The 15,646-nt window shown below is 45.3% G+C and overlaps 1 protein-coding gene across 6 annotated transcripts in view; it reads left to right on the forward strand.

The window, feature by feature from the left end:
* PTPN11 (protein tyrosine phosphatase non-receptor type 11) overlaps nt 1–15,646 on the forward strand; it is a 115,240-nt gene that overhangs the window by 78,680 nt on the left and 20,914 nt on the right. For all 6 annotated transcript variants that reach the window (XM_033956336.1, XM_033956338.1, XM_033956340.1 and 3 more), the window contains 4 exons: nt 998–1,129; nt 2,194–2,348; nt 3,382–3,449; nt 8,425–8,576. In XM_033956336.1, coding sequence (XP_033812227.1) covers nt 998–1,129; nt 2,194–2,348; nt 3,382–3,449; nt 8,425–8,576 — 507 coding nt within the window. The remainder of the gene's footprint in view (nt 1–997; nt 1,130–2,193; nt 2,349–3,381; nt 3,450–8,424; nt 8,577–15,646) is intronic.

The raw sequence follows: 15,646 nt of genomic DNA on the forward strand, positions 1-15,646 counted from the left end.
AGGGCCGAATTTTGGTGATGTTGTAGAGATCTTTGAGCCTAGGCAATATTGTTTAGCTTAGTTCTTTTTTTTATTTATTTATTTTTTTTATTAACTTTTATTTATACTATTCAATTAGTGCAGTAACTCATGGGGGTATGTCTACTAAAGGGTGTTGAGTCCTAATGCATACTTAGCATGTGTGAAATCTCTTGTGATAAATAACCTTTTTGCATTCACTGTGTGCATTACCTATATATTTTTTGGGGGGGAGGGGAGGGGTGTGTCAGGGTGAAGAATGGGCACGTTTTGCATGCTTTAACTGGTTAGCATGCCCATAGCACAGGAACCCTTAATAGCACATGATCTGAAAAATAAATACCTGGAAAAGCCCTATTTCCTGGGTGTGCTGGAAAGGGGGTTTAGCATGCATGAAAGTCCCACATTAGCAGGCACTGAACCTATTTCCTAGCACTCTTAAGTAGACATACCCCATGGTGTTTAGCTTAGTTCTAATGGAGGAGAAGATTGCAAGAACACAAAGCAACTGTAGTGGACTATCGGCCTCTTTTACAAAGCCGAGCTAGTGGCTGCGCTGCGCTAACGGCCCCGAAGCCCATAGAGATTTAAAGGGCTTCGGGGCTGTTGCCATGTGGGCTTTGTAGAAGAGGGCCTTATGTTCCAGCTCACATGAGATGTTTATTGGAACTTTTTTCCGCATAAGGTGCATAATCTCTTGCTGAGCCAATGATATTGTTTTCTTTAAATTTGAATTTTGTTTCTTGTGTTCTGTTATTTGTCAAATTGTATTGACTGTGACTCAAGGTAGGGTGAGGCGGAAGGGAAAGGGAGTTTGGATAGGAAGGTGGGGTGAAAACAGTACGTTTTGCTCTGTAATTAGGATAAACCAAGATGAAAAGGACAAATGAATCATGGTGGCATTTGTATTGACTTAAGAAAGAGAGCTTAAAAAATACAAACTGTTAGAATTTAATTCTTTTTTTTTTGCTCTTCCCAGAGTAAGTGTGTTAAATATTGGCCCGATGAATTAGCCTTGAAAGAATATGGAGTGATGCGGGTCAGAAACGTTAAAGAGACACCAACTCATGACTATATATTAAGAGAACTTAAGCTATCAAAAGTTGGACAAGTAAGTACTTTAGTGTCTTTTTGTCTTTTAAAATCTTAGTTTTAAATAGAGGAGTTTAGAGTCTGTGTTTGTCTATTAGTGGTGTAAAATAAATAGTAGTAGTATAACCGGGTAACTGTGAATAGTGCGTGTTTGCACTATACATGGACACTTTTAGCCTTCACACATTGAAGTCATAACTCAGAAGGTAACAAGTGCTATTCCTGTGCAAAGAGCATACGATTCCTTATGGAAGGGTTAAGCACCCCAACTCATGAGTTGCATGAAGAAGACATCAATCATTTTCTCTCTGCCCTCCCTTGTCTGGATGGGCTGTGCCCCCTTTCCTTAATTTTAACTCTGCAAGCGAGTGGAGATGTCTTTTCATCTGCTCTGCACTAGATTTTTTTATTTTTGGCTCTTAATCCGATATTTTATCAAGGCTTAACTGTGCTGACAGGTTCCCAGTAGTCCTGGGTCCCAGTAGTCCAATGGCGCACAAGCGCGCTGCTGTGTGGGTGAGCACCACTTCTGAATGGCTGCCTCAGTTCTCGTGAGGTGAGAACTGAAGCAGTCATTCAGAAGTGGCATGCGCCCATGCAGCAGTGCGCTTGTGTGCCGCTGGCCCCGACGTGCAGGTAATCAGCAGGCAGCTGTCTTGTGAAGCACCAGTAACGGGCACAATTAGGAAGTGTTGCAGGCCCTGATAAGCAACGGGCAGCCATCCACCGACCTCCAAAATTTAAAGGTACTCGGCGGGTGGGGGGTATATATTTGCTTCATAAGACGCACCCTTATTTCCACCCACTTTTTTTGGGGGAAAAAGTGCGTCTTATGGAGTGAAAAATATGGTATATTGGTGAAACCGTTTCATGGTAGTTCTATTCAATTTGCTGATTTTGAGCTTACCTTATTCATTGTATTTTTGGTTATATTTGGTCATTTTACTATTGTTTTGCTGCTAACAAAATTGTAAGGTTTATGTTGAACTGTACTTGTACACCACCTTGGTGAATCTTTTCATAAAGGTGGTTAATAAATCCCAATAAATAAATTAACGATTTCATGCTCTTTGCCTTTATTAGGGCAACACTGAAAGAACAGTATGGCAATACCACTTTAAAACCTGGCCAGATCATGGCGTACCTACCGATCCTGGCGGAGTCCTGGATTTTTTGGAAGAGGTTCACCATAAGCAGGAGAGCATCAATGAACCGGGGCCTGTTGTAGTGCACTGCAGGTAATTCATTTTCATTAGCAGTTGCAACATATGTACCATTTTGAAGAACCAGACCAGGTCTAGAAAAAATACTCTGTTTTTATGATCCTTTACTTTTGTAGAATCATGCTTATGGGATTTAGAAATCTAAGAGAACAGCACATAATGGGGTTAGGTGCTCAAGGCTTAATTTTTGTGTGGAGTGACGGTGACCTGGAACATAGTTCTGCTGTTTCTTTCCAAACGCCAGAGCATCAGGGGTGGTGCTTACCACGTAGCCTGCAGGGAAGAAAAGTGGAAGGGATTAGCCTGGACAGGAGTAGTAAGCTCTTCTCCCAAATCCAACTCTTCTCCTGTTGATCCTGCCCCTCCACAGCTTCGCAATTCCATAGATTAAGCCTCTAAGTATTAAGGTGAATACAGCAACAGAAGAAAGGTTGCAGATCAGTTTAAGAAAGCAGCACTTAGAGCTAGATGAATGCTAGTGTGTATGGGGAGAGAGATCAGGAGAAGTTCTGGGGCACCTCATGTGCAGTGAAGGGCTACCAAAATAGTGCAGTGTATACACAGTAAGGAAATAGGGATATGGTAGAGACATTAAATTATTCAAAGAAGGAAATATACAAAGATGGAGCTATTCTCAGTGGGAAGTAAGTTCTGAATCAAGTGGTTATGGTACTTATTTGGTGCATTTTGTTTTCAGCTGATAAAGCACAAATACATCACAGCTTTGCCCAAACCTATGCCCCCAGGAATGTTTATGTGCATATCTTATAAAAGGAATCTTATAAAAGGAGGCACTACTTTTTGTGCACCTGTGTCTTATAGGAATGTAAATCCCACATGCAATTTTCAAAGAAACATTTTAGCCTTGTCAGTTTTCAATGCGTGACAATGAAATACTGCTTTAGTAAGATAAGCTATGTTTTTCAATCAGGACTTGGAAGTCACTGCAATATTTTGATATTAAATATTAATTTCCTTTGCTTATTCTGCTGCCATGTTTGCTATATCTTCCAAGGAATAGATCTTTCAATATTTTTTTTTTTAATAGTGCTGGAATTGGACGAACGGGAACTTTCATTGTCATCGATATTCTAATAGACATCATTAGAGAGAAAGGTGAGTTCATCAGGCTATGTTCATAACCATAAAAGAAATGCGCAAACCTCGGCTGCTTATGAGTAGCTCACTGTGTGCCTCTTGCTTTTAGGAAGTGCAGTTCTGACTCTCAGGTCTATTCTGCCAGTATCATAAACCTTTCAAGAGTTATCATCATTGACAGAGTATAGAAATACTAAGCTCAGTGCTATGGGTTAGGGAATCCTGCAGTACATTTATTTATTTATTTTTTGCATCACTGCAGCCAAGAACACCTTGCTTTCCTGGCTACAGTAATACAAAGATAGTGGACCTTCGTGATGGAGATGCATTCATCATTAATACCTAATCTTTTATCAGTTGCTCGATCATTCTTGTGGAATTCCCTTTCAGCTGAGGTTATTAGGCTTGAGGGTAATATGATGACATTTCAGAAAAAAAAGGCTCACTTATTTGCACTGGCATTCTGCAAATGATAGTTCTAATTGTGTCTACCTGTAGCAGTGTATGTGTATTTGCCTTGAAAAAAGGTTTTAGATTTAGCAGGAGGAATGTGTAATAATAATAATAATAACTTTATTTTTCTATACCGCCATAATCTTACGACTTCTAGGCGGTTCACAGTAAAGAGAGCTGTGCAATCAGCGAGTTACAATCTTAAAGATCAATGAATTACAATCTTAACAATCAGCGAACTACAATATAGTATTAACTTGTTACAGTGAAGGGGCTGGATGGCCAGCGAATTACAGAATACAAATGAAGAGGAAGACACTGAACAGACAGAGAGTACAGGATACAATTGGTGAGGGAGGGTAGTATCAGCATGAAGAGTAATAGTTTTAGAAGGAGGGAGTATTTTGACTAGGAAATAAATTCATTGAACAGAGCAGTCTTAATTGTTTTCTGAAAGGCGCCATAAGTCAATCTGGCTCTATCAATGAAGTTACCTAGCCAGGTTTGCTGTTTGCTACCTTGAAACTTAAATGTTTTTTCCAGAAAGGTTCTGTATTTGCAATCTGTGATCTTTGGGTAGGCAAAAAGATTGCGATTTCTGGTTGTCCTTGTGGGAGTGTATAGTTCGAAATGAGGTGAGAGGTAGTTGGTGGCCATTCCCCACACCAGTTTATAACAAAAACAAGAGAATTTGAATAAAATTTGTGCCTCAATTGGCAACCAGTGTAGAAGTTTGTAGTAGGGACTAATGTGATCACTTTTCTTTAGTCCGAATATTAAGTGGACAGCCGTGTTTTGCACTATTCTTAATTTTCTTACGGTTTTTTTAAGTATACCCACGTAAATGATATTGCAGTAGTCTAGGGTGGATAGTATCAATGACTGTACCAGTAATCTGAAGGATAAGGGGTCGATAATATTTTTGATGGTTTTTAATTTCCAAAGTGTGGAGAAGCACTTTTTTTGTCACCAGGTTTGTGTGATCGATCAAGGTCAGGTGGGTGTCTAAGGTGACTCCTAGTATTTTTATGGTTTTTGATATTGGATGATCGTGACCCTTTAGGTATATTGTTGTTGTGGTGATTTTGTTCTTTGGGCTTGCCAAGAAAATTTTTGTCTTTTCAGAATTTAGTTTCAGTTTAAAATTGATAGTCCATTGTTCAATTTCAGTCATGATATGGGAAATGTGATTCAGGGTGTCATTAGTCACGTTGGTTACTGGGATTAAAATAGAGATGTCATCTGCGTATATATAGTATTTTAGGTTTAACTTTTGTAATAGGTGACCTAGGGATGAGATATATATGTTAAACAAGGTGGGAGATAGAGGGGAACCTTGAGGAACCCCCGAAGGGCTTTTCCAAGAGTTAGAGTATTTCTCGTCGTAGACCACTTGATAAGATCGTTTGGTTAGAAAGCCATGGAACCAACTCCAAACTCTTCCCGAGAGACCTAATGCGTCTAGACAGTTCAGCATTATGTCATGATCCACTAGGTCAAATGCACTGCTAAAATCTAGTTGTAAGATCAGAGCGATGGTGCCTTTACTGAAGAGATCATATAAGGTGGTTGAGGATGGAGCCTAGGTAATTGTCCATGGTTGCTCTATCCCCCAAATTGGCATTCTTTTGAATAAAGTGGATGTGTGACTTTCCCATCCCTCTTATTTATTTATTTGTAGTCTACTCTGCGCTATCCACAGTTCTAGGAGGAGAACAGAAAGGAACATACATAAAATTCTGCCCCACCCTGTGATCCCCTGGCCTTTGAATTCATTCAAAATACCAACCCAATCACCTACAATGGGGGGAGGGCAATACTCTCCTGCCCTTGGTGGCTTCCTGTTCACAGATCAGAGGTCATGAGATTTTCACTAGGGCCTTAGGTGACACCAAGAGGGAATATTCAGGGTAAGTATGGAGAGTCAGACTTCCAATCTATTTAAAGAATGAGGGATCAGATGTACGTCTGGGGAAGGAGGGAACCCGCACTTGTTTTGAATTATCAGGGGATGGGAAACTGCAATTTTTTTGTACTCTGGATGGCCCTTTAACTATATCTTTTGAAACATAGCTTATATGTTAGTGGGCCAGTGCTCTTGAGGCAGAGGTAAATTTCAGTGAATAATGCAGAGTGAGATTTATTGCAAACTGCTTTACTCATTTTCATAATAATGAGCTGCTCTGCATGCTTTGCACTCGTTAATTATTTAATGTGTGTTTATAGAGGGACACTTCCTGTTAAATTACATCAGTGGCAAATGGCACAGCTTATTAACTGACAAAAAATGTGTGTTATTGCCAGTGTTCCCTCTAAGCGGGCGGGTGTTGTGAGCAAACTTTTTTCACTGTGAGCTAAAAATATCGGGCGCCAGCAAGTTATGAGCCAAATAAATATGTTGCTTTCTACCACAGAACTTCCTTACGTTTGTATGGAATCTATCCCCTTTCAACTTTAGAGAGTGCCCTCTCGTTCTCCCTGCCTTAGCTACTAAGTCTATTCCCTTCAGTACCTTGAATGTTTCTATCATGTCCCCTCTCAATCTCCTCTGCTCAAGGAGAAGAGGCCCAGTTTCTCTAATCTTTCGCTGTTACGGCAACTCCTCCAGCCCCTTAACCATTTTAGTTGCTCTTCTCTGGATCCTTTCGAGTAGTACCGTGTCCTTCCTTAAAGTACCAGTGCTGGACGCAGTACTCCAGGTGAGGGCGTACCATGGCCCGGTACAGCAGCATGATAACCTTCTCTGTCTCTTCAGTCCAGCATCTGCCCCTTCCATTCACTGTCTGTCTTTCCCTGCCATCTCTCCTCCTGCCCCCCCCCCCCACCCCCCAATTTGGTCTAGCATCCATCATCTTCCTTCTGTTCCCCTCATGGTCTGGCATCTCTATCCTTCCCTCCCCCCTGTGGTTTTTAGCATATCTCTCTTCTCATTTCCTCCACTCAGATCTGATCATTCTCTGCTCTCTCTTCCCTTTTCTTCTCTGGTCTTCCTTCTCTATTTTCTGCCTCCATCTAAATTAAATTCTTTCTTACTATTAGTCCCGTTTCCCTCTTTTCACTGTGTCTACACACAGCTTGTCACCCCTTTCCCTCACCCCTCCATTATCTTACTATTTTCTTCCCCCTTTATTTATCTCCTCCTTCCATCCAGTATGTGTTCTTTCCCCACTTCCATTCAGCATCTGCTCTCCCTTCTCAACTGACATCCATCTGCCTTCTGCTCTCTCTCCCTTCTTCTCACTTCCATCATCTGTCCCCTTTTCTCTCTCTCATCTCCTCCATTCCATCATCTGCCCCTTCTCTCTCTCTCTCTCTCTCCCCCCCCCCCAACTTCCATCATCTGCCCCCCTTCCCCTCACCTTTGTGGGTCACTTTCTTTCCCCTGAGGGTGGCTCATGTCACAGGGGAAGCTTTGGCCGAGCAGAACCGCTTGATTGACAGTGGAACTTACTTGATTGATGTCGATGCTGGGGCCCGTTGCCGTTTGAAGGAAAAAAAAAAAGGTGGAAAAAAGGAACCTGTAAAGGCGAGAGGAAGGGAAACCTCCAGGACAGCTGCTTTTTGCCCTCCTTCAGCGGCCCAAGAGTTCAGACCAGCAGCGGCAGCTCTGTATGCTTTTAACTTCGGCACAGAGCTGCCCCTAATCAATAGTTTAGCGCGGTTTCATGAGGCAGCCTCGGGGCCTTTGATAGCCGGCCCGCTTCGATGATGCGATGTGGGCCGGCCTAGCAAAGGCCCCGAGGCTGCCTTATGAAACCGCGCTAAACTATTGATTAGGGGCAGCTCTGTGCCGAAGTTAAAAGCATACACAGCTGCCGCTGCTGGTCTGGAGGTGCGGAGACAATGGCAGGAGGCAAACGCGGTGGAAGGCAGGAGTCCCGGCGAAGGCCAGGTGTCCCGGCACAGCGACTGCAACAGGAAGTTGCAAGTCAGCTGACGCCGGCCTTTCGTTGCGGCGGGGACCGAATCCTTCGCGGACCGGCAAGGATTTTGTTTGCGGACCGGCGGTTGATAGAACTGTGCTCTACACTGTGGTGCGCCTGTGACGAGAACTACTTGTGCGCTGCGAGGTAATATTTTGTGCGTCAGCGCACCCAGCGCAGCTTAGGCGGGAACACTGGTTATTGCCCTAATGCAGCTTTATTTATTTACTTTAATTATTTACAAAATCTTATATTCCGTACTATCTTCCAACTCTAGGCAGGGAACAAAGAAACATACATCATTGGTTAATAAGTAGACCTCTTATGTTGTAAGCCCTTAGGGAACAGGGAGACCATGTTCTACCTGTTTATAATTCACTTTGCTTTACTAATGAAAAGACCTGAACTTAACAGTTTTTCTCTTTTTCTTCCCATTAGTTATTACTTATCCCTCTGCCAGAGGAAAGGGTATAGCTTCTTTTTAAGGTCACAGAAATATTAATTGGAGTCATGGGACAGAATAGAAATGTTCAGTCTTCTCTACCTATAAAAGGGATTTTTTTTTTTTTCTAAGACCAGCCAAACTGTTCAACAATTCTTGCATTTTCTTGTTTCAGGGGTAGACTGTGATATTGATGTTCCCAAGACCATCCAGATGGTGAGATCCCAGAGGTCAGGAATGGTTCAGACAGAAGCACAGTATAGATTTATTTACATGGCAGTACAGCATTATATCGAAACATTGCAAAGGAGAATTGAAGAAGAGCAGGTACAGTTTGTTCTCTTAAAACTCAAACATTGAGTTATTACATTCCTTGCTGAATTATATGAGGTCAGTTTTTGGGCACACATGCTCTGGAAACCTTGCAATATTTTCTGATGTTTTAACATGTAGCACTCTAACTTGCCCCCCCCCCCCCTTTTATGAAGCTGCGTTAGGGTTTTTTATTGCCTGCCACGGCAGTAAAAGCTCCGACGCTCATAGAATTCCTATGAATGTCAGAGCTTTTGCCATTGCGGCCGGCAATTTAAAAAAACCCTATCGCAACTTCATGAAAGAGGGGTGGGGTTGGAAAATAGTGTTTAAACATAATTTTGTTCACACTCTCTAAGATAGGGAGAACGAGAGGGCACTCCCTAAAGTTGAAAGTGGATAGATTCCGTACAAATATAAGGAAGTTCTTCTTCACCCAGAGAGTGAGTGGAGAGCTGGAACACTCTTCCGGAGTCTGTTGTAGGGGAAAACACCCTCCAGGGTTTCAAGACTAAGCTGGACAAGTTCCTGCTAAACTGGGACTTAACGCAGGTGAGGCTGGACTCATTTATAGCACTGGTCTTTGACTGGGGGCCGCCGTGTGAGCGGACTGCTGGGCAGGATGGACCACTGGTTTGACCCAGCAGCGGCAATTCTTATGTTTCAGGTTAGTCTGTGATACCAAAGGTCACTGGTTTGTTGGTTTCTTTTGTAGAAGATAAAAAAGGAAGTAGACCATAATGAAGAAACAGGTGTCTTTATTTAGATACTCCCAATATAAAATGCCTGATGTGGCTGTGTCAGGGTCAAGATAACTAAAATAATAAACATAATAAAATCCAAACATAATGCTAAAGTGCTTGTTAATTAATGAATCAAAAATGATAAATCCAAGGTGTGCAAATGTTAAAAGCATGTTGTAGCACTTAAAAAGAAGAGAGTGACTTACCCAGCTAATGATAAAATGCACATTTCTGGGATATTCTGTGGATTTAGCTTTTTTATTACAATGGTCTTTGATTAAAGCTGTTTTCTTTAGCGTCCTCCAGACCTGCACAGAAAGGATGGTTTTACGCCCCTCTGCCAGCAGGTGGAGACTGAGACATTGACTTTTGGCTGTAGTGCAAGTGGGCTGTGCAGTTCCATCTACAGTCAGCCTGTTCTCAGTCTCCAGCAGGTGGAGGTGGTAAGCCTGTGCAGTCTTTCCTTTGGTTAGTGTAGGGCAGGGCTGCCCAATTCCAGTCCTTGAGATCTGCTGGCAGACCAGGTTTTCAGGATATCCACAATGAATATGCATAAGAGAGATTTGCCTGCACTGCCTTCTTGTTATGCAATCTCTCCTCATGCATGTTCATTGTGGATATTCTGATAACCTGACCTGCCAGTAAATCTCAAGGACCAGAACTGGGCCCAGCCCTGGTATAGGGCCTATTGAATTTGATTAGTGGCCTTCTTGTCCCTGTTTGTGGGTGCCGGGTAGAGTTTGGGGACCCCTTTCAGGGGTCCGTCTAACCTCAGGGGTGCCCAACATGACTGGTCGTAGTTCCTCCCCCCATTTCACCCACCTCCCCTAATTTTTTGTGCTTAGAGGTCATTCAGCTGTAAGCTCTGCCACAGTTCAGGCAAGGCATATAGCTTTGGAAGCTAGTGTGGTCTGCTCTTTAGGGAGCCTGGTTGCAGGAATTTTTACTGGGGGTGGGCCAAGATCGCAACGGATCAGTGGGTCCTAGAGGTGATTCGTGATGGCTATGCTCTCAAGTTTGTCCAGCTTCCTTACCCGATCATTTCCTCTCTTCTTGTCAGGCAATTTGGAAGAAACGGGTATTTCGTCCAGATGCTGCAAAGGTTGGTAGACCTCAAAGCAGTGGTCCCAGTGCCTCCTCAGGAGATTCGCACCAGCAGGTACTCCATTTACTTCATGGTGCCTAAGAAAGAGGGGTCTTTTTGGCCCATCTTGGATCTGAAAGGTATCAACAGGGCACTCCTATCTTTTTGCATGGAGACCCTGAAATCTGTGATTCTTGCAGTTCAGCCGGGGGAATTTCTGACTTCTCTCGATGTGACGGAGGCCTAACTGCATGTTCCGATTCGGGCTTCCCATCAGCGATTCCTTCGCTTTGTGATTTGGGGTGACCCGTTCGACATTGTATATCTGGATTTTCAGAAGGCGTTTGATAAATCCCACATGAACGACTACTTCAAAAATTGCGAGGTCATGGGGATTGAGGGTGAATATACGTGGATCAAAAACTGGTTGGCGGATAGAAAACAGAGAGTGGGGGTAAATGGACAATACTCGGACTGGAAAAGCGTCACCAGTGGAGTGCCGCAGGGTTCGGTGCTTGGGCCTGTGCTCTTCAACATATTTATAAACAACCTGGAAATTGGAACGACAAGCAAGGTGATTTAATTTGCAGACGATACAAAGTTATTCAGAGTAGTGAAGACGCAGGAGGATTGCGAAGACCTGCAACAGGACATAAACACGCTCAAGAAATGGGCCGCGACATGGCAAATGAAGTTTAACATGGATAAGTGTTAGGTGATGCATGTCGGTAACAAAAATCTTGTACACGAATACAGGATGTCTGGTGCAGTACTCAGAGAGACCCCCCAGAAAAGAGACTTGGGAGTACTGGTTGACAAGTCGATGAAGCCGTCCGCGCAATGTGCGGCACCGGCGAAAAGGGCAAACAGAATGCTTGGAATGATTAAGAAGGAGATCACGAATAGATCAGAGAAGGTTATCATGCCGCTGAACCGGGCCATGGTGTGACCCCCCACCTGGAATACTGCGTGCAGCACTGGTCGCCATACTTGAAGAAGGACACCAGAGTAGAGTGACTAAAATGGTTAAGGGGCTGGAGGAGTTGTCGTACAGCGAGAGATTAGAGAAACTGGGCCTCTTCTCCCTTGCAAAAAGGAGACTGAGAGGGGACATGATTGAAACATTCAAGATAATGAAGGGAATAGACTTAGTAGATAAAGACAGGTTTTTTCACCCTCTCCAAGGTAGGGAGAATGAGAGGGCGCTCTCTAAAGTTAAAAGGGGATAGATTCCATAAAACCTAAGGAAGTTCTTTTTCACCCAGAGAGTGGTGGAAAACTGGAACGCTCTTCCAGAGGCTGTCGTAGGGGTATACACCCTCCAGGGATTCAAGACAAAGCTAGACAAGTTCCTGCTGGACCAGAACGTATGCAGGTAAGGCTAGACTCAGTTGGGGCTCAGGTCCTTGACCTGGAGGCTGCCGTGTGAGCGGACTGCTGGGCTCAATGGACCATTGGTCTGACCTAGCAGCGGCAATTCTTATGTTCTTAAAGCACTATCTGTTTTGCGCACTTCCTTTTGGTCTGACTACGGCTCCGCAGACTTTCACCAAGATTATGGTAGTGGTGGTGGCAGCCTTGTGCAAGGAGGGCATTTTGGTTCATCCCTATCTGGACGACTGGTTGATTCGAGTGAAGTCCTTTCAGAAGAGTTCCTGGGTCACGACTTGGGCTGTGGAGTACCTGTAGTAACTGGGCTGGGTGGTCAACCTGTCCAAAAGCTGGTTGACTCCATCTCAGTGCCTGGAGTATCTTGGAGTTCTCTTCAACACTAGATTGGGGAGAGTTTTCCTTCCCGAGACTCGGTTGAAATTGCAGTCGCAGATTTGTATCCTGATGGATTGTCATTGTCCTCGGGCGCAGGACTTTCTGCAGGTCGTGGGGTCAATGGTGGCCTCCCTGGAAGTGGTCAGATGGGCTTGGGCTTATATGCATCCCCTTCGGCAGTGGTCTCTGCAGTTTCAAGATCTGGACTTTCTAGTTCCTCTTCGGGGGCTGGTTCGTCACAGCCTGCACTGTAGCTACAGTCTTCCAATCTGGTTCAGGGAGTGAGTCTGGATCAGCCTCAGTGGACAGTGCTTCTCACAGATGTCAGTCTCCTCGATTGGGGAGTTCAATGTCTCGGTCACTCAGCTCAGGGTAACTGGTCACTGGAGGAAATGTCCTGGTCAATCAATATTCTGGAGACCAGAGCCATTGGTTGGCATTGCTAGCTTTCCAGGCGTTGCTGAAGGGCAAGTCAGTTTGGGTTCTTTCAGAAAATGCCACGGCAGTGGTTTACGTCAATCGTCAGGGGGGAACCAAGAGTCATCTGGTAGTGCAGGAGATGTTTCTTCTCTTGGCATGGGCAGAGACTCATCTTCTGTATATCTCGGCTTCTCACATAGCAGGATTGGACATCGTCCAAGCGGTCTTCCTCAGTTGTCATGTGCTGGATCCCGGAGAGTGGTATCTTGGACTGGAAGTGTTCTAGTTGATTGTTCAGGCCTGGGGCCAGCTGGTCATGGACCTCATGGCCATGAGTGTCAATTCCAAAGCACCGAGATTCTTCAGTCAGCGCAGGAATTTCCAGGCAGAAGGACTGGGTGCTCTGGTACAAGCTTGGCTGACGGATGGCCCTGCTGTATGTCTTTCCTCCATGGCCACTGGTGGGCAGAGTTTTTCTTGAGTTGCCCAGCACACAGGTCGCTTGATCCTGGTGGCTCCAGACTGGTCCAGGTGCCAATAGTATGCTGATCTGGTTTGTCTTCTTGTGGCAGATACTCTTCTGCCCTTCTCGCCTGACCTTGTGACTCGGGTCCCTCCCCAGGTTAGATCCGGGTCCTTTTTGTCTTACGGCTTGGCTCTTGAAAAGGAGCACCTAAGTAAGAAAGGACATTCGGATAATGTGATCTCCACTCTCTTAGGTTCTCGGAGACTTTCGACCTCTCGGGCTTATGTGCGAGTTTGGTGTCTTTATGAGGAGTGGTGTTCCACATATGGCGGTGTCTTTATGAGGAGTGGTGTTCCACGCATGGCATAGTTCCCCTTCACGCATCTTTGCCTCACATTTTGGAGTTCTTGCAGGATGGCTTGGACTAGGGTCTTGCCTGGTCCTCCCTTAGGATGCAGCTTGCGGCTTTGTCTTCATTATGCGGTAGAGAATGACACGGGGAAAAAAATCTGTTCCCGGCCCACCATCCCTCTGCACTGCCCCGTCACCGCCGTTCCCTTCACCGCCCCGTCACCGTCACCGACATCCCTTTCACCGCCCCTTTCACCGACACTGCTATCCCATTCACCGCCCCGTCATCGTCCCCGCTGCATCCATATAAGCCTTAGTACTGTAATATTTAGCTTATTCCTTTCTTATAATCAAAGTTCCTGCTGCTGAACTAGAGAAAGAGATGTTCAGCTGGCAGGGCTTTGTTTATAAATTTTTTATCAACACAACTAATATACTACTTTATCCTAAAGCAAAAAATAAATAAATAAATATAATTTTTCTTTTCTACCTTTGTTGTCTGGTTTCTGCTTTCCACATCTTCTCATTCAATTCCTTCCATCCACTGTGTGTCTTCTCTCTGCGTCTTCCATTTGCTGTTACTGTGCCTCTCCCTTCACCCCCCCCCCCCAATTGGTCTAGCACCCATCTTCTTCCCTCCACTCCCCCATAGTCTGGCATCTGTCTTCTTCCCACTCTGTCTTCCACATTTCCCTTCAGGGTCTGTTCCTCTCCACCCTCCTTCAATGTCTGTCCTATTCCTTTCCACCACCACCCTTCCCTCCCTCCTTTACCATCTGTTCCTTTCTACCACCCTTCAGCTCCTCTCGCGTGGCCTATCTATCTACCTTCCTCCCTCTTATTTTCATGGCACGTTACAATGTAATTTGTGCAAGCCACTGGAGCCTGCGAGCTCGGTCCCCGTCCCATCCCCACAAACCATCTCGCTTCTGTGCTCCTATTTTCCCCATTTCTAATATCTCCCCTATGTATCTGCCATTGCCCCCCCTGTGTCCATATACCATCCCCATGGCATGTCCCCTTTATGTCTCTGTCCCTATGCCCCATGCACATAATTTCCCCTCTTTCTGTTACCTTCCTGTGTCCAGATTTCCCCTATCTTCCTCTTCCATACCAGTGTGTCTCTTCTTTTCAAACCCATCTAGCTTTTTTCCCTCTTTCTTCCCCCTCCCCCCCTGCTTCTAGCATCTGGCTCACCTGCCTGTCCTTCCCTTTCTTTCCTGCTGTGGGTTTTTCTTTCCGTCTTCATCCCCTTGGCCCAGAATCCTTTTCCCTTTCACTCCCTCCTTCCAGTTTGAGCCGGGAACACGGGCGATCGCACGGTCCCTGCAGCCCCCACCCGCCTGCCCAATTGATCCTAGTGTTTAGCCAGCTCTCTCCCTTCTCCTCACCTTAGTTTGCAGGCTTTCATTTTCGGTGACCTGCACGCTTTTCCAAAGAGCCGCGCACGCACGTCTGTTCAGTGTTCAATCTTCTGCTCTGCTGCAACTTCCTGTTTCCAGTTGCGTCAGAGCAGAAGATCGAAACTGAGCAGCAGTGGGTGCACGGCTCTTTGATAGCGTGTGGGTCGCCGGAAAAGAAAACCTACAAACTAAGGTGAGGAGAAGGGAGAGAGCTGGCTAATCACTAGGATCGATTGGGCAGGCGAGTGTGGGCTGCAGGGACTGCGCGATCCTTCATGCCTCACTACGGGGACAAGACCATTCACCGCTCCACGGGGCGGTGAATGGCCTTGTCCCCGTCGCCACAGCAACTGCTAGTTTTCGTTCCCCGTTTCGGCGGGTTACCCGTGGCTAAACGCGGTGGCCGCGGGTAAACCACCACCATGTCATTCTCTATTATGCGGTCTGTTGCATGACTGACGTTTGGCCTCTTCTCCAGATGTGATTCGCTTCTTGAGAGTGGTTAAATTACTCTGGCCACCAGTTCGTCCTTTGGTTCCGGCCTGGGATCTCAATCTGGTTCTTTCCGTGCTTGTTCGTCCTCCTTTCAAGCCTCTCAGCTCCTGCACATTGAAGGACCTTACTCTTAAAGCAGTGTTCCTGGTGGCCATTACACCAGCGCGATGTGTTTCTGAACTACAGGCTTTTTCATGTAGACCTCCCTTCTTGGAGCTCTCCAGGGAGCAGGTTGTGCTGCGGCCAATTCCCTCTTTTCTTCCAAAGGTGGTTTCGCCTTTTCATGTTAACCAGTCTGTTGTCCTTCTGGTGTTGGGTAGCCAGGAGGGCTGTTTGGAGCAGAGGCAGTCCGTAGG

This window comes from Geotrypetes seraphini, chromosome 8 (genome assembly GCF_902459505.1).
Source record: "Geotrypetes seraphini chromosome 8, aGeoSer1.1, whole genome shotgun sequence".
Classification (NCBI taxonomy): Eukaryota; Metazoa; Chordata; class Amphibia; order Gymnophiona; family Dermophiidae; genus Geotrypetes; species Geotrypetes seraphini.